Source organism: Oncorhynchus keta, chromosome 6, assembly GCF_023373465.1.
Source record: "Oncorhynchus keta strain PuntledgeMale-10-30-2019 chromosome 6, Oket_V2, whole genome shotgun sequence".
NCBI lineage: Eukaryota > Metazoa > Chordata > Actinopteri > Salmoniformes > Salmonidae > Oncorhynchus > Oncorhynchus keta.
The window spans coordinates 8,379,993-8,405,497 of NC_068426.1; the positions used below are offsets into that span (position 1 = coordinate 8,379,993).

Below are 25,505 nucleotides of genomic sequence, written 5' to 3' on the forward strand. Positions count from 1 at the left end.
GGGGAAGGGAACCAAAATATTTCTGCAGTATTGAAGGTCCCCAACAACACAGTGGCCTCCATCATTCTCAAATGGAAGAAGTTTGGAAACACCAAGACTCTTCCTAGAGCTGGCTGCCTGGCCAAACTGAGCAATCGGGGGAGAAGGGAGGAGTCCAAGAACCTGATGGTCACTCTTGACAGAGATCCAGAGTTCCTCTGTGGAGATGGGAGAATCTTCCAGAAGGACAATCCTCTCTGCAGCACTCCACCAATCAGGCCTTTATGGTAGAGTGGCCAGACGGAAGCCACTCCTCAGTAAAAGGTTTGGAGTTTGCCTAAAGGCACCTAAAGGACTCGGACCATGATTCTCTGGTCTGATGAAACCAAGATTGAACTCTGACCTGAATGCCAAGCGTCACATCTGGAGGAAACCTGGCACCATCCTTACGGTGAAACATGGTGGTGGCAGCATCATGCTGTAGGGATGTTTTTCAACGGCAAGGACTGAGAGACTAGTCAAGATTGAGAGAAAGCTGATCAGAGATCCTTGATGAAAACCTGCTCCAGAGCGCTCAGGACCTCAGACTGGGACAAATGTTTACCTTCCAACAGGACAACAACCCTAAGCACACAGCCAAGACAACCCAGGAGTGGCTTTGAGACAACTCTCTGAATGTCCTTGAGTGGCCCAGCCAGAGCCCGGTCTTGAACCTGATCTAACATCTCTGGAGAGACCTGAAAATATCTGTTCAGCAACACTCCCCATTCAACCGGACAGAGCTTGAAAGGATCTGCAGAGAAGAATGGGAGAAACCCCTCAAATACAGGTGTGCCAAGCTTGTAGCGTCAATACCATGAAGACTGCTCTAATCGCTGCCAAAGGTCCAAACATTTCTAAAAAAAACAGTTTTTCCTTTGTATAATGCAGAATTTTGGCTTGATTGGTGAGGGCAAAAAAACGATTTAATAATATTTAATAAGGCTGTAACGTAACAAAATGTGGAAAAAGTCAAGGGTTCTGAATACTTTCCGAAGGCACCGTATCCAGGTTTTGGTGTGTTCTGTATGAAGAACGCATCTACCGTTAAATAAACTGTCTCTGAGTGTGCCATGTGTGTCTGCCCCCACAGAGATGCGTCTATGATGGCTATGCGTCGGCGTATCCAGGGCCTCTCTCCAGAGGAGATCAGAGCTCTGTCTAAAGAAGAGCTTCAGATGCCTGTCACCATGGACGACTTCACAATCACCTTGAAGAAGATCTCCAAGTCTGTCTCCGCTGCCGACTTGGAGAAGTACCAGGCCTGGATGGAGGAGTTTGGATCTGTCTAGGAGAGAGGACACAGCATCAGGAGTGGAAGAAAGGACTGTAAGAGCAGAGTGGGAAAGGACCAGTGGGGATTGGAGGGGGAGAGGACCAGTGGGGATTGGAGAGGGAGAGCAGAGTGTGAGAGGACCAGTGGGGATTGGAGTGGGAGAGGACCAGTGGGGATTGGAGAGGGAGAGCAGAGTGTGAGAGGACCAGTGGGGATTGGAGTGTGAGAGGACCAGTGGGGATTGGAGTGGGAGAGGACCAGGAGAAAGAGACATGTATGTGAAGTGTAGAGGAACTAGAGGAGGTTGTGACTGGTGAAGAACTAGAGGACAAGAGTGTGAGCCGAGAGGATGGAAGTGTGTAAAGCGGAGACGAATGGACTGGAGTGTTTGGCTGAGATTTTAAAGGGTACATCTCAATAGTCTAAAGATGCTTCCTCTCTTGGTCTCCTTCTCCTCGGCTCTTCATCTCCTTGTCTTCCTCTGTATCTGTTGGTCCATCCATCCCTCCCTACACTCACTATGCCTCTGTGTCTGGAGATGGAGTCTAAAATGGCATCTAAAATGGCACCCTATACCCTATATAGTGCACTAGGGGTCAGGTCAAAAGTAGGGCACTATATAGGGAATAGGGTGCCATTTTGGATGCAGTCTGTGAAACTCTTCACAGACGCCTTGGACTGATACTTGAATGGACACCTACAGACACTAACCACCACACACATTCACCAGGAGATGAAATGGATCTGAACAGGTTGGTTGAATGGTTCAGCTGTTCGTTTGACCACCTAGCTATCACAGTGTCTGGACATGTAGATAATACACTGAACAAAAATCTAAACGCAACAATTTCAAAGATTTGACAGAGTTACAGTTCATATAAGGAAATCAGTCCATTTAAATCAATTCATTAAGCCCTAGTACATGGATTTCACATGACTGGGAATACAGATAGGCATCACAGATATCTTATGGATCAGAACCAGTCAGTATCTGGTGTGACCACCATTTGCCTCATGAAGCACGTCACATCTCCTTCACATAGAGTTGATGAGGCTGTTGATTGTGGCCTGAGGGAAGTTGTCCCACTCCTCTTCAATAGCTGTGCGAAGTTGCTGGATGTTAGCTGCAACTGGAACACGCTGTCGTACATGTCAATCCAGAGCATCCCAAACATGCTCAATGGGTGAGATGTCTGGTGAGTATGCAGGCTACGGAGGAACTGGGACATTTTCAGCCTCCAGAAATTGAATACAGATCATGCTGAAACATGAGGTGATGGCGGTGGATGAATGGCACAACAATGAGCCTCAGGATCTCATCATACCCATGGGGCACTCTGTTCACATCGTTGACATCAGCAAACCGCTCGCCAACACAACGCCATACATGTGGTCTGTGGGACCGCTTGGATGTACTGCCAAATCTCTAAAATGACGTTGGAGGCAGCTTATAGTAGAGAAATAAACATTAAAATATCTAGCAACAGCTCTGGTGGACATTCCTGCAGTAAGCGTGCCAATTGCACGCTCCCTCAAAATCTGTGGCATTGTGTTGTTACAAAACTGCACATTTTAGAGTGGCCTTTTATTGTTCCCAGCACAAGGTGCACCCGTGTAATGATCATGCTGTTTGATCAGCTTCTTGATATGCCACAACTGTCAGGTGGATGGATTATATTGGCAAAGCAGAAATGCTCACTAACAGGGATGAAAACAAAGAGAGAGAATAAGCTTTTTGTGCGTATGGAACATTTTAGGGATCTTTTTATTTCAGCTCATGAAATATGGGACCAACACTTTACATGTTGTGTTTATATTTTTGTTCAGTGTAGTTAGTATACCTACTGTAACTAGTATACTAGTTAGTTAGTGTAGCTACTGTAACAAGTATACTAGTTAGTCATCACTGATGAACACTACTCACACAGATTTTATTATTGATCACTAAACTGTTGGATGTTATGTGTGCTTATAACCCAGTACCACAGAAAGAGTCAGTGTAGTAGTGTGTAGGCGAAAATGTGTGTGTGTGTGTGTGTGTGTCATATTTCATCTGGAGACACTAACTAACCCTTCTTCAACTTAAGAGGCTCTACGTCTGGGGCGGTACAGATTTTTTTTTTTAGTTTTTAAAAACTTCATCTCATTCCTTTTCTTTAGTAATGTAGTTTTAATTTATATGAATTGTACGAATGTTATGATTCACATTCCTGAATGTTTTCAGTGAAAAGGAAAATGGAATCTTGTCATTGTGTTTTTATTGTCTGAAGTTTTGGAGACACTGGAGAAGTAACAGCTGTAGTATGGCTGTATGTCTGAGTCCAAAATGGGACCCTATCGCCTATGTACTGCTTTACATATGTCCGGCTCCCATCCCATAGGGACAACAAGTAGTGCACTGTATAGGGAATACAGCCATTTAGGACAGAGTCCTATGGGTTTTTCCAGTAGGCCTAAGACCAAGTCTAGTACAGCACAGGTACAGAGTTGTGAATTAGAGGAGCTACCTCACTGTTTGGTGTTTTCACATGTCATCTGTCATTGATCAAAATGAGAATATTAAAGTGTTGACAGATATTCTGTTGTGATGTGATGGATGCAGGAAGGTGATGGAGGGAGCGAGGGAGGGCGGAAGGAAAGGAGGGAGGAAGGAAACGGAAATGTGTAATTTAACACATCTGTGTATTGACCACTGAGCAATACTTCTGTCAACTTGACTGTCAGTGTTTAGTGTAACATCATGACCCATCTCATTACTGTACCCAGTGTGCACAGACTACAATAACCTTTAGCTCACTTAGCTACGCTGTCTATCCTACGTCAGAGAGACGAGCCCCTTTTTACCCAGCCAGAGGACAGAGAGACGAGCCCCTTTTTACTCAGCCAGAGGACAGAGAGACGAGCCCCTGTCACCCAGCCAGAGGACAGAGAGACGAGGCCCTGTCACCCAGCCAGAGGACAGAGAGACGAGGCCCTGTCACCCAGCCAGAGGACAGAGAGACGAGCCCCTGTCACCCAGCCAGAGGACAGAGAGACGAGCCCCTGTCACCCAGCCAGAGGACAGAGAGACGAGCCCCTGTCACCCAGCCAGAGGACAGAGAGATGAGCCACTGTCACCCAGCCAGAGGACAGAGACTGGACACAGCCAGGACAGAGACTGGACAGAGACAGGACTAGGATTTCTGCGGTGACTATTACCGCCACACCGGCGGTACCGAGTCAAGAAGGCACTCAAATTCCATGTGACCGTTTAATCAAGGTAATTGGGCTTCTCCAAGCTGCTGATGGTCATTAGTAGCCTACCAAACTTGCTAACTGCCTGGTACTCAGCACTTTATTGTTCTTCTAATCACTCTGACGTCAATGCAAATCTAATCAAACACTTCATTAGAGCTCATGTTGCGCAACATTGCTATAGGCTATGCAATTGCGCAAGAAAACAGAGTGTTGGCCTCTTAAAAAGAGGAGGATCCCATTAGCTTTCTAAAGGCTAAGCCTACTATATTTATTTCTCATAATATTAAACACATTGTTTCTCTTTACAACAGGAGTATAGCCTACCTGTCTGGCATGAAAATGAACCATGGGAAAAGCGTCCTCCATTCACTATTTAAGTGCATAGATGACATGTATTTCTTTCCCCCGCTGGACCCTGTTTTGAGACGGTTGCATGATAATGGTCCATTCTAAATGAAAACAAATTTCACACAAACACTACTGTTCAAAAGTTTGGGGTCACTTAGACATGTCCTTGTTTTTGAAAGAAAAGCATTTTTTTTGTCAATTAAAATAACATCAAATTGATCAGAAACATTGTTTTTTGGGGCGGGGGGGATTTTTACCCCTTTTTCTCCCCAATTTTCGTGGTATCCAATTGTTGTAGTAGCTACTATCTTGTCTCATCGCTACAACTCCCGTACGGGCTTGGGCGAGACGAAGGTTGAAAGTCATGCGTCCTCCGATACACAACCCAACCAAGCCGCACTGCTTCTTAACACAGCGCGCATCCAACCCTGAAGCCAGCCGCACCAATGTGTCGGAGGGTACACCGTGCACCTGGCAACCTTGGTTAGCGCGCACTGCGCCCGGCCCGCCATGGGAGTCGCTGGTGCGCGATGAGACAAGGACATCCCTACCGACCAAGCCCTCCCTAACCCGGACAACGCTAGGCCAATTGTGCGTCGCCCGGCCCCACGGACCTCCCGGTCGCAGCTGGTTACGACAGAGCCTGGGCGCGAACCCAGGGACTCTGATGGCACAGCTGGCGCTGCCACCCGGGAGGCCCCAGAAACATTGTTAATGTTGTAAATGACTATTGTAGCTGGAAACAGCTGATTTTAATGGAATATCTACATAGGCGTAGAGGCCCATCAGTAACCATCACTCCGGTGTTCCAATGGCACGTTGTGTTAGCTAATCCAAGTTTATCATTTTAAAATGCTAATTGATCATTAGAAAACCCTTTTTTTTGTCAGCATAGCTGAAAACTGTTGTTCTGATTAAAGAAACAATAAAACTGGCCTTCTTTAGACTAGCTGAGTATCTGGAGCATCAGCATTTGTGGGTTCAATTACAGGCTCAAAATGACCAGAAACAAATACCTTTCTTCAGAAAGAAACGCTGTGTACAGCACAAACTGTCTCTAACCAAAATAGAAAGAGGAGTGGGAGGCCCCGGTGCCAACTGAGCAAGAGGACAAGTACATTAGAGTGCCAAATAACTTCTTAAAATTAAGGGCATTAATCCGGGGGTTTAGAGCCTAACTGATGTGAGTTTCAAGTTTGCAGAAGAATTTTCACCATAAAAATGCACCTTTTTATAATTAAAGCATTACATGCATAATAGCATTTGCGGTCACTTTTGATAATGGGGTTTTCCTGCTAAAGGAACATTTGCACTTATGGCATGTGTCCTTTCCTGTGTTTTATAATATGAAGAAATAGCTTAATAGTTTGTCAACATTTTAAGCTAAACATTCTGATCTGTTGCGTCAGCCACATTAACCTCTCTAGGGTACGTAGGAGGGTAGTGTCCCACCTCGTCAACAGCCAGTGAAACTGCAGGGCACCAAATTCAAAACAACAGAAATCCCATAATTAAAATTCCTCAAACATTCATGTATTTTACACCATTTTAAAGATACATTTGGTGTAAATCCAGCCGCAGTGGCCGATTTCAAAAAGGCTTTACAGCGAAAGCAAACCAAACGATTATGTTAGGTCAGAGCCAAGTCACAGGAAAACACAGCCATTTTTATGTTACACAATACATGTATGTTTGGTTCGGTAAAGTTCATATTTATATCCAAAAATCTGAGTTTACATTGGCGCGTTATGTTCAGTAGTTCCAAAAACATCCGGTGATATTGCAGAGAGCCACATCATTTTACAGAAATACTCATTATAAATGTCAATGAAAATACAATTGTTAGACATGGAAATATAGATACACTTCTCCTTAATGCAACCGCTGTGTCAGATTTCAAAAAAACGTTACGGAAAAAGCACACCATGCAATAATCTGAGTACGGCGCTCAGACGGCAAATCAAGCCAAATTGATATCCGCCATGTTGGAGTCAACAGAAGTCAGAAATAGCATTATAAATATTCACTTACCTTTGATGATCTTCATCAGAATGCACTCCCAGGAATCCCAGTTCCACAATAAATGTTTGTTTTGTTCGATAATGTCGATAATGATTTACCACTTCCTGGTTGGATTTCTTTCTCAGGTTTTTGCCTGCCATATGAGTTCTGTTATACTCACAGACATCATTCAAACAGTTTTAGAAGTTTCAGAGTGTTTTCTATCCAAATCTACCAATTTATATGCATATTCTAGCTTTTATGGCTGAGTAGCAAGCAGTTTAATTTGGGCACGCTTTTCATCCAAAATTCCCAATGCTGCCCCCTAGAGATTTAAGTAAAAAAGTTTTTTTTTAATGCTCGTAGTTGTGTTAATTTGGGATCTATTGCACCCCACAACTGTCCCAGACTGTTTGGAATATTTATTTATTGAACAGAATAGAATAGGTTGACTTTTGTACTATGGGGGGTAGTAGATTGACATAGGCTAGTGCTTTTGATGATCGTTAGGCCTACTCATCTTGTTGGCTGACGAAAAGTAAATATGGACAGCTCTTCCAATATCTTCAAAATGCTCCTCGGAATTGGATAAGGACGCACGCAGTTGCGCCCCCGATGTGTCTGTCTTCACTTTGTGGCCTGTGAGAAAGACCAGATCACGTGATGCAGAGCCATGTGAGTGAGAGGCACTTTGGATTGTGCAGCACTCCGGGAGAAGGGCACAACGCAGCACTCCGGGAGAAGGGCACAACGCAGCACTCCGGGAGAAGGGCACAACGCAGCACTCCGTGAGAAGGGCACAACGCAGCACTCCGTGAGAAGGGCACAACGCAGCACTCCGTGAGAAGGGCACAACGCAGCACTCCGTGAGAAGGGCACAACGCAGCACTCCGTGAGAAGGGCACAACGCAGCACTCCGTGAGAAGGGCACAACGCAGCACTCCGTGAGAAGGGCACAACGCAGCACTCCGTGAGAAGGGCACAACGCAGCACTCCGGGAGAAGGGCACAACGCAGCACTCCGTGAGAAGGGCACAACGCAGCACTCCGTGAGAAGGGCACAACGCAGCATTCCGGGATGCAAAATGCATGCATTTTTTTTTTTACAGACAGATGCATTACAGACACAAAGGGGATGCCACTGTGAAATTCGAGGCATTATCAAGTGCTTGTCAAATTGTGAGTGAGAGACTATTGTAGTGTTTGCAGCCTGCGCAAAAACAACTAAGCAGTGCTCATGCCTTTCAAGCGATTTTGTCCAAATCAGCATTAGAGTCGCATCATGCAGCCTTAGAATGTATTGAAAATCTAAACATATAACCCAATGTTTATCACAACTATAGTTACATAAATAACTGTAAATTAAGCACATAGAAGTACTAGTTTCTTTGTTACCCGCGCAACACAGAATAGCCGCTATATTACATGGATTTATTAGACTTTTTAAAATGTAGATGGTCTGCATTAAGGTCTGAAGGTCTGCATTAATTGATTGTAGGCTATGTGTGGAAGCCAGGAGATGCTAAATGTGTTTGTGAATTAACGGTCAATTACCGTGAGACCAACAGTTATTTGCGTGACAATCACCAGCTGACTAAATTTCGTGACCGCCACAGCCCTAGACAGGAAACAGCCATGACAAAGACAGGACATACAGGTGTGTGTGTGTGTGTGTGGTCAGCTGAACTGAGTGATCTGTTTCTGTCTGTAACTGAGTTAGGGATCAGTGAGATCCAAAGGAGGAAATGACATAAAGACAACCTGCCTTCTGCTCCCTGATTCTGTCGTAAGAGTTTGAACATTCCATTCCTTTTGGCCCTCCTCTGCTGAACTACTTCCTAGAGAATCTTGAAGATTCCCTGTTTAATGACATCACAGTCTAATCCATCTGGATCTCATTTCGTTTTCCTGGTTTGAATGTCCTGTCTCTATGAACACAATGTGTTGATGGTGATCACTGGTCGGAGCGAGCCAAGTGAGGCAGTGGATGAGAAACAGGAAAATCCCACTAAATAGGGCCAGAGAAAAGTCTCACTATGCTTGTGTGTTTGTGTATGAGATTGGTACCCTTATCTCTGTCTGTGTGTGTGTGTGTGTGTGTGTGTGTGTGTGTGTGTGTGTGTGTGTGTGTGTGTGTGTGTGTGTGTGTGTGTGTGTGTGTGTGTGTGTGTGTCCTGGCACTGAGCCAATCAAATTATACTTATGGGAACCAAAACAGGAAGTGAGGCGCCAAAGTCACTAGGACACAGAGGGCAGGACTGACACACACACACACACACATCCCTGCTAGAGCTAGGAAAGTTGGAATGATTACTGTAACAGATCACGGCACTGATGACAACCCCACCCACCCCGACAAAACACACACAAATATGTTTACATACCCTCATGTTTTTATAATCACTACTCTTACGTAGCCAGAGGTCATATCATAGGAAACACAGAGGAACCTATAGAAGTTTGACACGTGACGCTACATGGACAGACACCATCAATAGGTTGAACACTGACTGGGGTTAATTACAGACATCTCTATGAAGTCATAATAACGCAATCTTCTGTCTGACTGAGTCAGTGTTGTGCTGGTCATCACAGGTTTCCTGACAAAATGGCACCCATTTCCCTATATAGTGTACTACGTTTGACGTTGGGCCTGTAGGCAATAGGGTTAGAAGTAGTGCACTATGTAGGGAATAGGGTTAGAAGTAGTGCACTATGTAGGCAATAGGGTTAGAAGTAGTGCACTATGTAGGCAATAGGGTTAGAAGTAGTGCACTATGTAGGGAATAGGGTTAGAAGTAGTGCACTATGTAGGGAATAGGGTTAGAAGTAGTGCACTATGTAGGGAATAAGGTTAGAAGTAGTGCAATAGGGTTAGAAGTAGTGCACTATTTAGGCAATAGGGTGCCATTTGGGATGTAACCTCAGAATGTTGTTTTTGTTGCTGTTACAGGTTCTGTGGAAGCTTAACAGATCAATCCCATAATGCCACAGTGTTTTCTCACTGGGCACAGACGTCAGTTCAACGTCTAGTTTTGATTTACACTTGGTTGAGTTGTCACCTAGCGTGAATACATTGTTAAATCAACCCCCCCCCCCCCAACAACAAAAAAAAACACTGTCATTTGGATTTAGGTTCAAAGTTGGGTGGGGAAGAACATGTAAAAAGGACATGTCCTTAAGATGATGACTTTTTGCAAATCCAATTAGTTTTCCATGTCGATCACATTGATAATCACATTGATCATCACATTGATTCTTTGGGTTGGAGTCCCGTGGAAACAAGGTTAATTTAAACCAGCTGTTTTCCCAGTGGGTTAGCACTGTGGCGAGGTGCTGCTCACCCCACACGACACAACTGACCAACAACAATCCTGTATTAATTATAGATGTATCATGCTTGTTGTTTATCGAGTGGCTCAGATCTGCTGGTTTAAACGGTTCGGTAGGATTCCCTCACGGCATTTCAGCCTCTGTTCAACAACGTCAATAAAACCGCCAGACAGCTGTTGGGCTAAACTCCATGGCTGTGTCTGTATTGGCTCTCTTTTCACTATACAGTGCTCTATTTTCACCCATACAGTGCTCTATGTTTGATCAGGGGCCTATAGGGCTGTGGTTAAGTAGTGCGTCATTTGGGGACATCACTACAGAGCGTAGAGCTAAAGACAGCCTGCCCACAGGGCACAAACTGGTTGTACCGAAGTTGTTTCAACGTAATTTGTTAACGTATTGTGAGGTGGAGTCTACGTAAGAAAATACATTGGATTTGAAAAAAGTAATTAACTGTTGTTTTAAGGGTGAAATTTCAACCACATGATTATGTCATCATTGTAATACATATTTAACATAAACAAACCTTGTATATTTGTTGAATTTGTACCTTTGAAAAAAACTTTGATTCTTCAACGTTATATCCACATTCAGAAAAAAACAATAGGCTGGGCAGCACCTCCTACTGGAGAGTTGATCTACAGCACCTTCTACTGGAGAGTTGATCTATCTACAGCACCTCCTACTGGAGAGTTGATCTATCTACAGCACCTCCTACTGGAGAGTTGATCTATCTACAGCACCTCCTACTGGAGAGTTGATCTATCTACAGCACCTTCTACTGGAGAGTTGATCTATCTACAGCACCTCCTACGGGAGAGTTGGATCTATCTACAGCACCTCCTACTGGAGAGTTGATCTATCTACAGCACCTCCTACTGGAGAGTTGATCTATCTACAGCACCTCCTACTGGAGAGTTGATATATCTACAGCACCTCCTACTGGAGAGTTGATATATCTACAGCACCTCCTACTGGAGAGTTGATATATCTACAGCACCTCCTACTGGAGAGTTGATATATCTACAGCACCTCCTACTGGAGAGTTGATCTATCTACAGCACCTCCTACTGGAGAGTTGATTTATCTACAGCTACCCCTTCGGTCTCCCATCCAGGGTTTTAGCCAAGCCCAGTTTAGCTTTGATATTCGTCACTGACTACTACCAATGTGCTGTCGTGAGAATGAGCATTGAGAGATCTCTTTAATAACCAAACATATGCCCTGATGCTATGGAAGTCATTCCAAAGGGAAGGTTTAACAGAGCAAATAAAACGGAACCATACTTTCACTCATATATCATCAACAAGACTATTTAGGACTATATAGTATCTGCAGTCATCAACAGCTATTGTTTCAATTCAGCACAGGATGCATGGGGCGGCAGGTTAGCCTAGTGGTTAGAGCGTTGTACTAGTAACTGGAAGGTTGCAAGTTCAAACCCCCGAGCTGACAAGGTACAAATCTGTCGTTCTGACCCTGAACAGGCAGTTAACCCACTGTTTCTAGGCCGTCATTGAAAATAAGAATTTGTTCTTAACTGACTTGCCTAGTTAAATAAAGATACAATTTTTAAAAAATCTAAAAACAGACAATACTTCAAGCTTTGGTTGATTTTTAACAGAAGTGAATCATTAATGTGTTAGATTTACATGTCCGTCTCAACCAAAAATCTAAGTTAAAGAATAGAATAAGGACTACAACTAATCAAACTTTAAATACACTTTTAGATAAAGTATTTGATTTAAGATGGAAACGGGAATCCAGCATACACATTATTCATTTGCAGACATGATTAAATTAAAGCCAGACTAAGTGGTTAGAGCGTTGGACTAGTAACCGAAAGGTTGCAAGATCAAATCCCGAGCTGACAAGGTCAGAATCTGTTGTTCTGCCCCTGAACAGGCAGTTAACCCACTGTTTCTAGGCCGTCATTGAAAATAAGAATTTGTTCTTAACTGACTTGCCTAGTTAAATAAATAAACAACATCCATGGCCACATGTTGAGGTTAACCTACTGTAGCATATGAATAAATGCCTTCTTATGTAATCATAGAAAGCTGCATTTTCAAGATAGCGTACAAAAGTCGCAGGTCGGTGGAGATCTTCACCATTACTGTAATAATCTGTGCAGAATCTCCAACAGCGTTGATCTCTTGCACCATGTACTTTTTAAATGTAATCTCAACTGTAATCTAGTTCATTTGGTTATGCTGTAAAATAAAGCAGAGTGAGAGCATATTTTATCGTCGTATAAATACAAAATATTTCATTGTTTTTCCCATTTGAACTTTGTTGCGCTTTGTAAAAGGATTGAAAGGATTGAAAGGACAGATGATACCAAAAATCAGGCGTTGTTTTTTTCCATTGGAATTTGGTTGTGCTTTCATGTGGTTGAAAGCATAGTGTTATCACACATTGGGAATTACAACGTCTCTACCAAATATCACCCACATTTTGAAATGATGTGGGTGTGTCCAGTGGGTGGTTTCATTAACTGCTGCGTGAGCTGGCATGAGATCACTTTGTTCTTTAACCCAGTGGTTCTCAAACCTCTCCTCGGGGACCCCCAACGATTCCATGCATTTGATCTAGTCCAAAGGTATCACCACCAATTTTTTTTTTTGCAATTGTCAACTAATCATCTAGCTAGCACTTGATTAGCTGAATTAGCTGAGCTAGTTCAGGGCTACAACAACATTGTGAAACGTCTGAGGAGAAGTTTGAAAACACCTGCTATAACCAATATCTCTGTCGATGCTGTAAATGTGTGGTGAATGCCGGGGGTAGCATAACCAGGACTTACACCAAGAGGCTCAAATCTTTTGATGAAGTTACTCTGTGTCATACGAAGGACTATTTGAGTACCCACAGGATGGGACTCAACAAATACAGCTCCATGACTGGGCTAAGCTCTGGATTCAACAGTAGAGCCCTATGGATCCATAATGAATAGCTACAGCTAGTGGTCACTGTCCACCTGACAACCACAACCCACCTGATATCTACCTAGCAAATACCTCTCCTACCCACAAATTGCAGGCTTTCGGTGTGTGTGTGCGTGTGAGCACACCTAAGTTTCACACTCTCAACCTATTTATAAATGCCCTGTCATCATGATATGAGAGAGGGGAGGAGGGAAAGAGAGAGCGAAAGAGAGAAAGAGGGAGAAATGAAGTGTGTGTGTGTGAGAGAGAGAGAGAGAGGGACAGGGAGGGAGTCCTAGAGAGAGAAAAGGAGAGAGAGAGGAAGAGGGAGAGAGACAGAGGGAGAAATGAAGTGTGTGTGAGAGAGAGAGAGAGAGAGAGAGAGAGAGAGAGAGAGAGAAGGACAGGGAGGGAGTCCTAGAGAGAGAAAGGGAGAGAGAGAGGAAGAGGGAGAGAGACAGAGGGAGAAATGAAGTGTGTGAGAGAGAGAGAGAGAGAGAGAGAGAGAGAGAGAGAGAGAGAGAGAGAGAGAGAGAGAGAGAGAGAGAGAGAGAGAGAGAGAGAGAGAGAGAGAGAGAGAGAGAGAGAGAGAGAGAGAGAGAGAGAGAGAGAGAGAGAGAGAGAAGGACGGGGAGGGTGTCCTAGAGAGAGAAAAGGAGAGAGAGAGGAAGAGGGAGTGAGAGAAGAGGTGAACACTAACTCAGGTTCATAGGCTGGGTTTATGGTCTGTTATAATAACACAGCTGACTGTGTGGCTGGTCTGACTGTAAAGATTTACTGTACTTAGTGAGGCAGTGGTCAGCGTTAGCTACGGCTGCACAATAACAATGGAAACACTACTGACGTCATGCATAGAAGGTGATGATACCTGTCTAAAAGTCTCTTCACACTTACTAGACTTTTGGTAACCATGGGCTACACATATTACTCACGTAAACTGGTGTACTTGTTACATCTCGACCCAGCCTGGTCTCATGGATTGGACGTAACATAGTAAACGTCGATCTGGGAAACTCAAATTTAGTATGATATGTTACATTTGGTATGGTTACGTAAGACAAACGGTTACTTGAAGCAAAAACAAATGTTAGCTAACCCTTCCCCTAACCCTAACTTTAACCATTACAGATAGCCCTTCCACTAACCTTAAACCTATCTCCTAACCTTAACCCCTAGCCTAGCTAACATCAAGCCAGATAGCTAACATTAGTGTTAATCACCTAGCCACCTAGCTAACATTAGCCACAAATAATTTGGAATTCATAAAAAATCATGCAAAGAAAACAAGAGCTGCCTCCACTATTCCAAGCACCATTTCAACTTCAACATTTCAACATAACCTAATCACCTATCCTTAGTCTAATACAGTGACAACTAATAGATACCAAAAACGATTTATTCCAATCGACGTAAGTTACATTTGAAAGGTTCTGTCGATAGTTCTGATGTGTGTGTGTGTGTGTGTGTGTATGTGTTGATTCACCCTCCTCTCTTTCATATTGACGAAACGGTCTATGACTCCGTCATACCGTGTGCTTTTAGTTTTTGTTGTCATAGGCTACCTGGCTAAAATGCTTTGCTCTCTAGTCTAACTTCCTTTCCAATGATGAGCCAGCTAGTTAACATTAGCCTACTACATCTAGCTTCATACTGAACTTCCACCCCTCTCAGGCTAGACGCACAATGTATGAATTTATGGTTGGATCAGAATCGCCATTATAATCATTAATCAGTACGGAGAATGAAGTAAAACCACAAGTCCAAATGCTGATTGGCTATTGTTTTATTATTTATTTATTTTTAATCAAGGGGGACCAAATGCTAATTGGCTATTGTTTTATTATTTATTTATTTTTAATCAAGGGAGACCAAATGTTCGTTGGCTTCCCTTGCATTCAATGCTATGGGCGGCAAAAAATGTCATACTTCTTTTGACCAGACAGCATCAGATAGATGGGCTACACATACAGAGACAGAGGGGCGCTGTTTCGCTCTCTTGGATGCTTTCTCTGGTGAGATACAGTACATTCAGCCTCTTGCGAATTGAAGGAATATTATGAAACGTAGAGAGACAAAATATTATTTTTTGGGGTTTTTTTTGTTTAAAAAAATGGGGGCCTGGCTTCCCTTTGGCATCCATGAATACATGCCACTGGATGGGGCCACATACGTTTTCTAATCAGGTCATATGTTGTTGTTTTTTAAACGATTGGAAAAACTAGGGAGGATGAAAACCTTTTACCCAGACACAGACAAAAAAAAATGAACAGGGCTGAGCTGTCTGTATGCAGGGCTGCATCGTTAAACCTTTGTATCTGTAATTAAAAAGATACTCATACCGTATGCAATCACTATTGTGTTGATCGATTCATTCTAGTCAATCATTTGAGATTAAAAAGGCCGAGGTAGCCTAGCCACCTGTTGTTTGAATATAAACCACATTTGATCACATTCACGTTTTCTCAGAACACAAATAAAATGGGCCAATTTTAGGCTATAAATGCATAGCTTAGGCTATAGATACATGACGTTACGTTTCCCCTGGACCAGATGGGATCAGAGCGCATAGACTTCTCTAGGCTACCTGCAGCTGTGGTTGTTATCAGTAGACTTCTCTAGGCTACCTGCAGCTGTGGGTGTAATCAGTAGACTTCTCTAGGCTACCTGCAGCTGTGGGTGTTATCAGTAGACTTCTCTAGGCTACCTGCAGCTGTGGTTGTTATCAGTAGACTTCTCTAGGCTACCTGCAGCTGTAATCAGTAGACTTCTCTAGGCTACCTGCAGCTGTGGGTGTAATCAGTAGACTTCTCTAGGCTACCTGCAGCTGTGGTTGTTATCAGTAGACTTCTCTAGGCTACCTGCAGCTGTAATCAGTAGACTTCTCTAGGCTACCTGCAGCTGTGGGTGTAATCAGTAGACTTCTCTAGGCTACCTGCAGCTGTGGGTGTAATCAGTAGACTTCTCTAGGCTACCTGCAGCTGTGGGTGTAATCAGTATACTTCTCTAGGCTACCTGCAGCTGTGGGTGTTATCAGTAGACTTCTCTAGGCTACCTGCAGCTGTGGGTGTAATCAGTAGACTTCTCTAGGCTACCTGCAGCTGTGGGTGTTATCAGTAGACTTCTCTAGGCTACCTGCAGCTGTGGGTGTAATCAGTAGACTTCTCTAGGCTTCCTGCAGCTGTGGGTGTAATCAGTAGACTTCTCTAGGCTACCTGCAGCTGTGGGTGTAATCAGTAGACTTCTCTAGGCTACCTGCAGCTGTGGGTGTAATCAGTAGACTTCTCTAGGCTACCTGCAGCTGTGGGTGTAATCAGTAGACTTCTCTAGGCTACCTGCAGCTGTGGGTGTAATCAGTAGACTTCTCTAGGCTACCTGCAGCTGTGGGTGTAATCAGTAGACTTCTCTAGGCTACCTGCAGCTGTGGGTGTAATCAGTAGACTTCTCTAGGCTACCTGCAGCTGTGGTTGTAATCAGTAGACTTCTCTAGGCTACCTGCAGCTGTGGTTGTTATCAGTAGACTTCTCTAGGCTACCTGCAGCTGTGGGTGTAATCAGTAGACTTCTCTAGGCTACCTGCAGCTGTGGTTGTAATCAGTAGATTTCTCTAGGCTACCTGCAGCTGTGGGTGTAATCAGTAGACTTCTCTAGGCTACCTGCAGCTGTGGTTGTAATCAGTAGATTTCTCTAGGCTACCTGCAGCTGTGGTTGTAATCAGTAGACTTCTCTAGGCTACCTGCAGCTGTGGTTGTAATCAGTAGACTTCTCTAGGCTACCTGCAGCTGTGGTTGTAATCAGTAGACTTCTCTAGGCTACCTGCAGCTGTGGTTGTAATCAGTAGGCTACAGTTGATCAGACTGAAGCACAAACTAATTGCGTGCGTTGACAAATCATGAGGCATTATTTTTGCCAGCCACAACGAAAGGTAAGGCAAGTATGGAATGTGGAATTGATAAGTTTGTCTTTCGCCACCCCGCTCCTCAGATTGTCCTTCACATCTCCTAGTGGAATAGCAGAAACACCTGCGAGGGTGTGTGTGTGTGTGTGTGTGTGTGTGTGTGTGTGTGTGTGTGTGTGTGTGTGTGTGTGTGTGTGTGTGTGTGTGTGTGTGTGTGTGTGTCATGAGACTGGGTATGGTGAGAAAGAGAACGTGTTCAGTACACCTCTCTCTTATCAGGACTGATCAGAACAACAACAAGAGAGAGGAACTTGAGAGTCCCACCCTCTTCAACATTTACTGTATATCAACCGTCTGAGGCACCTGGCCTTACCCTTTCTAGAATCTGAAGTCAAATGTCTGTTGACGATCTGGTGCTTCTGTCCCCAACCAAGGAGGGCCTACAGCAGCACCGAGGTCAGGGATCGTCAACTACATTCAGCCACGGGACGATTTGCTTCTTGAGAGGACGGTTGGGGGGATGGAACATAAATATACAAAACAAAAATATAAACACAACAGGCAACAATTTAAAAGATGTTACACTTCATAGAAGGAAATCAGTCAATCGAATTAAATTCATTAGGACCTAATCTACGGATTGCACATGAATGGCGCAGCCATTGGTTGGCCTAGAAGGGCACAGGCCCACCAACTTGGGAGCCAGGTGCACCCACTGGGGAGCCAGGCCCAGCCAATCAGAATGAGTTTTCCCCCACAAAAGGGCTATTTTGAGAGAAATACTCCTCAGCACTCCCCCTCCTCAGACAATCCCACAAGTGAAGAAGCTGGGTGTGGAAGTCCTGGGCTGGGGTGGATATATGGGGACTGCGGTTGTGTGGCCGGTTGGATCTACTGCCAAATTGTTTAAAATGAATTAACATTCACTTCTCTGGGAACAGCTCTGTTGGACATTCTTTCAGTCAGCATGCCAATTGCACACTCCCTCAAATCTTGAGACATCTTTGGCATTGTGTTGTGTGACAAAACTGCACATTTTAGAGTGGCCTTTTATTGTCCCCCAGCACAAGGTGCACCAGTGTAATGATCATGCAGTTTAATCAGATTGTTGATATGACACACCTGTCAGGTGGATGCATTATCTAACTTTTTTTGGGAGAAATAAGCTTTTTGTGCATATAGAACATTTCTGGAATCTTTCATTTCAGCTCATGAAAAATGGGACCAACACTTGGTCCCATTGCGTTTATATTTTTGTTCAGTGTATACAGAAGGGAAATTACCATTGAACTGACCCCAAGATCCCAGATTCTACCTTTATGGGTTCACAAATCCCAGATTGTACCTTTATGGGTTCACAAATCCCAGATTGTACCTTTATGGGTTCACAAATCCCAGATTGTACCTTTATGGGTTCACAAATCCCAGATTGTACCTTTATGGGTTCACAAATCCCAGATTGTACCTTTATGGGTTCACAAATCCCAGATTGTACCTTTATGGGTTCACAAATCCCAGATTGTACCTTTATGGGTTCACAAATCCCAGATTGTACCTTTATGGGTTCACAAATCCCAGATTGTACCTTTATGGGTTCACAAATCCCAGATTGTACCTTTATGGCTGGTATCAGGTTTAGCATCTATCTAGCTAGCAAGAACAAGCTAATAATGTGGTAAGATCTAATAACAGGTCTGAGATCTGCTTACAAATACACTCAACCATAATCAGAGCCACTTTTTTAAATGTTGAACTGCAATTAATGTGCTGGTGCTGCTAGCTAGCTAAGGTAGTTCATGTTTGCTGTAATGCTTTTCAGTGCTGTGGTAAACAAGTTTGTGACCAAGCTGATCAAACAAAATATTTGGAGAAACGATCAAATTATTACGCTACAACTGTGTCCTAAAATTCAGCTATGATCAGCTATGATCAGCTATGATCAGCATTTGTGATACACTGTAAATTACAGTGCGTTCAGAATGTATTCAGACCCCCCTTTTTCACATTTTGTTACATTATAGCCTTGTTCTAAAATGTATTAAATTACTTTTTTTCTTCATCAATCTACACACAATAACCCATAATGACAAAGTGAAAAAACACGTTTTTATAAATGTTTGCAAATTTATTAAAATTTATTAAAATAGAAATACCTTATTTACATAAGTATTCAGACCCTTTGCTATGAGACTCAACATTTTGCTAAGGTGCATCCTGTTTCCATTGATCATCCTTGAACTGTTTCTACAACTTGATTGGAGTCCGCCTGTGGTACATTCAACTGATTGGACATGATTTGGAATGGCTGTCTATATAAGGTCCTACAGTTGACAGTGCATGTCAGAGCAAAAACCAAGTCATGAGGTCGATGGAATTGACCGTAGAGCTCCGAAACAAGATTGTGTCGAGACACAGATCTGGTGAAGGGTACCAAAATATTTCTGCAGTATTGAAGGTCGCCAAGAACACAGTGGCCTCCATTATTCTTAAATGGAAGAAGTTTGGAACAACCAAGACTCTTCCTAGAGCTGGCTGCACGGACAAACTGAGCAATCGGGGGAGAAGAGAGGAGACCAAGAACCTGATGATCACTCTGACAGAGATCCAGAGTTCCTCTGTGGAGATGGGAGAATCTTCCAGAAGGACAACCATCTCTGCAGCACTCCACCAATCAGTCCTTTGTGGTATAGTGGTGATGAAACCAAGATTGAACTCTTTGGCCTGAATGCCAAGCATCAAGTCTGGAGGAAACCTGGCACCATCCCTACGGTGAAGCATGCTGGTGGCAGCATCATGATGTGGGGATGTTTTCAGTGACAGGGACTGCTAGACTAGTCAGGATTGAGGGAAAGATGAACAGAGCAAAGTACAAAGATATCCTTGATGAATAAATTGAGAAACTCCCCAAATACATGGGTGAAAAAATGGTTGCATCATACCCAAGAAGACTGTAGGCTGTAATCGCTGCCAAAGGTGCTTCAATAAAGTACTGAGTAAAGGGTCTGAATACTTATGTAAATGTGATATTTCAGAATGACCATACTAGAGACATATTTCCCTCAGATTACACAAAGAATTAGAAAACAAACCCAATTTTGATAAACTCCCGTATCTATTGAGTGAAATACCACAGTGTGCCATCACAGCATCATTATCTAGTTCACTTGCTTTGGCAATGTTAACATACGTTTCAAGGGTAACACACACATGCACACACAAAGCTGTTGACGAGGAGAGGCTGAGAAGGACATCTAAATGGTTAGACTTGACAGTATTTTTTTAGAGAAGAAAAGACCAACAGAACAGTTCTCACCTCCACATACTGTACACACGCACACACACACACACACACACACACACACACACACACACACACACACACACACACACACACACACACACACACACACACACACACACACACACACACACACACACACACACTAGTATCTCTCCATCAGTGTACCTCTCTGTGTATCTTCCAGTAAATCACTGTGTATATTTATTGTCCTGAAAGACAGTTGTGCAGATTATAAAAACCCCTCCACCTAATCCCCAGAGAAAAATAGTTCCGCAGTAGATAAGCCCAGGCTTTGTTCTCCTCCTGATTTAAATCTAAATCAGGGCTTACGACATGGATAGTCCCAAATAGTAACATTTTCCCTACTTAGTGCACTACTTTTAACCAGGACCCATTGCAGTCTGGTCAAAAGTAGTGCGCTATATTTTTAACAGTGGGTTAACTGCCTGTTCAGGGGCAGAACGACAGATTTGTACCTTGTCAGCTCGGGGGTTTGATCTTGCAACCTTCCGGTTACTAGTCCAACGCTCAACCACTAGGCTACCCTGCTGCCCCATATTGGAAATAGGGTGGCATTTGGGCCAGGGAGGAAGTGATAAAATTGATTAGAGCTACTCTCAGTGACAGCTACTCTCAGTGACAGCTACTCTCAGTGACAGCTAATCTCAGTGACAGCTACTCTCAGTGACAGCTACTCTCAGTGACAGCTACTCTCAGTGACAGCTACTCCCAGTGACAGCTACTCTCAGTGACAGCTACTCTCAGTGACAGCTAATCTCAGTGACAGCTACTCTCAGTGACAGCTAATCTCAGTGACAGCTACTCTCAGTGACAGCTACTCCCAGTAACAGCTACTCTCAGTGACAGCTACTCTCGGTGACAGCTACTCTCAGTGACAGCTACTCTCAGTGACATATACTCTCAGTAACAGCTACTCTCAGTGACAGCTACTCCCATTAAGAGCTACTCTCAGTGACAGCTACTCTCAGTGACAGCTAATCTCAGTGACAGCTAATCTCAGTGACAGCTACTCTCAGTGACAGCTACTCTCAGTGACAGCTACTCTCAGTGACATATACTCTCAGTAACAGCTACTCTCAGTGACAGCTACTCCCAGTGACAGCTACTCTCAGTAACAGCTACTCTCATTAACAGCTACTCTCAGTGACAGCTACTCCCAGTAACAGCTACTCTCAGTGACAGCTACTCTGTGACAGCTACTCCCAGTGACAGCTACTCTCAGTGACAGCTACTCCCAGTAACAGCTACTCTCAGTAACAGCTACTCTCAGTGACAGCTACTCCCAGTAACAGCTACTCTCAGTGACAGCTACTCTCAGTGAAAGCTACTCCCAGTGACAGCTACCCTATTTGACACCTACTATCAGTGACAGCTACTCTGTGACAGCAACTCTATGTGTGTGTGTTTGTGGTTGTGTGTGTGTGTGTGTGTGTGTGCATGTCTGTGCCAGTTTGTGTTGCTAAACAGTCAATGACAGCAACTCTCTGTGACAGCAAAAGTTATCAAAAACCAACCTGTCAAAAAAATGCATTCTGTGACAAAACCCGTTTCATTTGAAGTTAATCTCCAATAAGATGTATTGTAAAGTCACGGTTGAGGGTTGAATGGGTCCAAGCGTCATACTGACGGTATGTGTGCGCGCGCGCGCGTGTGTGTGTGTGTGTGTGTGTGTGTGTGTGTGTGTGTGTGTGTGTGTGTGTGTTTTGTGTATGCGTGTGTGTGAGTGTATGAAGATGTGTGTGTGTGTGTGTGTGTGTGTGTGTGTGTGTGTGTGTGTGTGTGTGTGTGTGTGTGTGTGTGTGTGTGTGTGTGTGTGTGTGTGTGTGTGTGTGTGTGTGTGTGTGTGTGTGTGTTTGTTGAGGATTGGTTTGGTGGCTTATACCTTTGTACTCCACAGCTTTAGGCTCAAAGTCCTCTGGAGAGGCTGAGAACAGCAGCTGACACTGAAAACATTACTAATCAGCAGCACTCATGAGGTGGGTGTGTGTGAGTCTGTATGAACGTGTGTGTGTGTGTGTGTGAGTCTGTATGAGTGTGTGTGGGTGTGTGTGGGTCTGTATGAATGTGTGTGTGTGTGTGTGTGTGTGAGTCTGTATGAACGTGTGTGTGTGTGTGTTGGTGAATGTGTGGGGTGTGTGTGAGTCTGTATGAACGTGTGTGTGTGAGTCTGTATGAACGTGTGTGTGTGTGTGTCTGTATGAAAGTCTGTGTGTGTGTGTGTGTTTGTGAATGTGTGTGTGTGGGGGTTTGCGTGTGAGTCTGTATGAATGTGTGTGTGTGTGTGCGTGTGTGTGCGTGCGCTTGCATGCGTGTGTGTGTGTGTGTGCGTGTGTTTGTGTGTGCGTGTGTGTGTGAGTGTATGAAGATATGTGTGTGTGTGTGTGTGTGTGTGTGCGTGTGTGTGCGCATGCGTGCGTGTGTGTTTGTGTGTGAGTGTATGCGTGTGTGTGTGTGTGTGTGTGTAAGTGTATGAACATATGTGTGTGTGTGTGTGTGTGTGTGTGGTCCAGCTACAGTCATTTGCTTCATTGTCCCGATGCAGACACTGCTTGTTGTTTCAGCTAATACTCCACCAGGGACATTACTAAGTGGATAAGGGGATTACAATGCTACAATGTCTTTGAAGGAGTGGAGTGAGTGTGTGTATATGTATGTGTAGTGGGTGTCTGTGTGTGTGTTTATGTGTGTGTTCCACCCACACACACACACACACTCTTTTGGTAAGGGAAAATGAATTGTTCCCGGGGAGGTACCTGATCAGACAGACAACGCGGATAAGGAAGTGACGTAGGCATTGACGTACAGGTAACTGCCAAAATAAAGGAAACACCAACATCTTAACAGGGCGTTGGGCGTTGGGCGTTGGGCCACCACGAGACACCACAAAAACTTCAATGCGCCTTGGCAGAGATTCTACAAAGGTCTGGAACTCTATTGAAGGGATGCGACACCTGTGGAGTCAAATTCGATTCAAAAGTCAAACGGGCGCAAGATCAAACATCAATGCATGAGCAATACTCATCAATACTTGAGCTATACACACGACTCTGAAAAGAGTTTGCAACTTTGAGCAGTAAATTCGTGTGAGAGCAGAGATTTGTTTCCCTAAAGAAGGTTTACCACATGTCAAAATGTGTTGATCGAATTTCGGGTTTTTAAAAGATTTCCTTTATTAAAGTCCCCAGCTACAATAAATGCGGCCTCAGGACACGTGGTTTCCAGTTTGCACATAGATCCTTGAGAGTCGTTGCGGTGTCGACCCATTGCGGTGTCGGCTCGTTGCAGTGTCGACCCATTGCGGTGTCGGCTCGTTGCAGTGTCGGCTCGTTGCAGTGTCGGCTCGTTGCGGCGTCGGCTCGTTGCGACGTTGGCTACGTTGTGGTGTCGGCCCGTTGCTGTGTCGGCCCGTTTCGATGTCGGCTCGTTGAGATTTTTTGTTGAAATATCACATTTACGTAAGTATTCATACCCTTTAATCAGTATTTTGTTGAAGCACCTCTGGCAGCGATTACCAACTCGAGTCTTCTTGGGTATGACGCTACAAGCTTGGCACACCTGTATTTGAAGAGTTTCTCCCATTCTTCTCTGCAGATCCTCTCAAACTCTGTCAGGTTGGATGGGGAGTGTTGGTGCACAGCTATTTTCAGGTCTCTCCAGAGATGTTTGAACAGGTTCAAGTCCTGCCTTTGGCTGGACCACTCAAGGACATTCAGAGACTTAGGTCGTTGTCCTATTGGAAGGTGAGGTCCTGAGTGCTCTGGAGCCGGTTTTCATCAATGATCTCTCTGTACTTTGCTCTGTTCATCTTTCCCTAGATCCTGACTAGTCTCCCTGCCGCTGAAAAATATCCCCACCACATGATGCTGCCACCACCATGCTTCACCCTAGGGATGGTGCACGGTTTCCTCCAGACGTGACTCTTGGCATTCAGGCCAAAGAGTTCAATCTTGGTTTCATCAGACCAGAGAATCTTATTTCTCATGGTCTGATAGTCTTTAGGTGCCTTTTGTCAAACTCCAAGCAGGCTGTCTTGTGCATTTTACTGAGGAGTGGCTTCCGTCTGGCCACTCTACCATAAAGGCCGGATTGGTGGAGTGCTGCAGAGAGGGTTGTCCTTCTGGAAGGTTCTCCCTTCTCCACAGAGGAACTCTGGAGCTCTGTCAGAGTGACCATCGGGTTCTTGGTCACCTCCCTAATCAAGGCCCTTCTCCCCCGATTGCTCAGTTTGACCGGGCAGCCAGCTCTAGGAAGAGTCTCGGTGGTTCCAAACTTCTTCCATTTAAGAATGATGGAGGCCACTGTGTTCTTGGGGACCTTCAATGCTGCAGACATTTTTTGGTACCCTTCTCCAGATCCGTGCCCCGGCACAATCCTGTCTCTGAGCTCTACGGACAGTTCCTTAAACCTCATGGCTTGGTTTTTGCTCTGACATGCACTGTCAACTGTGGGACCTTATATAGACAGGTGTCTGCCCTTCCAAATCATGTTCAATCAATTGAATTTACCAAAAGGTGGACTCCAATCAAGTTGTAGAAACATCTCAAGGATGATAAATGGAAACAGGATGCACAGGAGCTCAATTTTAGGTCTCATAGCAAAGGGTCTGAATACTTATGTAAATAAGGTGTTTCTGTTTTTTATTTTTTATACATTGCAGAAATTGAGAAAAAAAACGGTTTTCTCTTTGTCATTATGGGGTGTTGTGTGGAGATTGTTGAGAACATCTTTTTATTTAATCAATTTTAGAATAAGGCTGTAACGTAACAAAATGTGGAAAAAGTCAAGGGGTCTGAATACTTTGCGAATGCACTGTGATAAGGTGACTAGGCGACAGGATAGATAATAAACAGTAACTGCAGTGTATTTGATGAGTAAAAAAAGTTGGTGCAAAAAGGGTCAATGCAGATAGTAAAATAGTTAACCAAATAGCTAGCAGTCTTATGGCTTATGGGGGTAGAGGCTGTTTAGGGTTCCAGACTTGCTATTGGTATTGTTTGCCATGCGGTAGCAGAGAGAGCAGTCTATGACTTGAGGGCTTTCCTCTGACACTGCCTGATATAGAGGTCAAATCAAATGTTATTTGTCACATATACATGGTTAGCAGAAGTTAATGCGAGTGTAGCGAAATGCTTGTGCTTCTAGTTCACACC

The 25,505-nt window shown here is 44.1% G+C and overlaps 1 protein-coding gene across 2 annotated transcripts in view; it reads left to right on the forward strand.

The window, feature by feature from the left end:
- Nucleotides 1–3,871, forward strand: part of katnal1 (katanin p60 subunit A-like 1) — a 28,938-nt gene extending 25,067 nt beyond the window's left edge. For both annotated transcript variants that reach the window (XM_052520488.1, XM_052520489.1), the window contains exon 11: nt 1,112–3,871. In XM_052520488.1, coding sequence (XP_052376448.1) covers nt 1,112–1,310 — 199 coding nt within the window. In that variant the 3' untranslated portion in view covers nt 1,311–3,871. The remainder of the gene's footprint in view (nt 1–1,111) is intronic.
- The last annotated feature ends 21,634 nt before the right edge of the window (nt 3,872–25,505 follow it).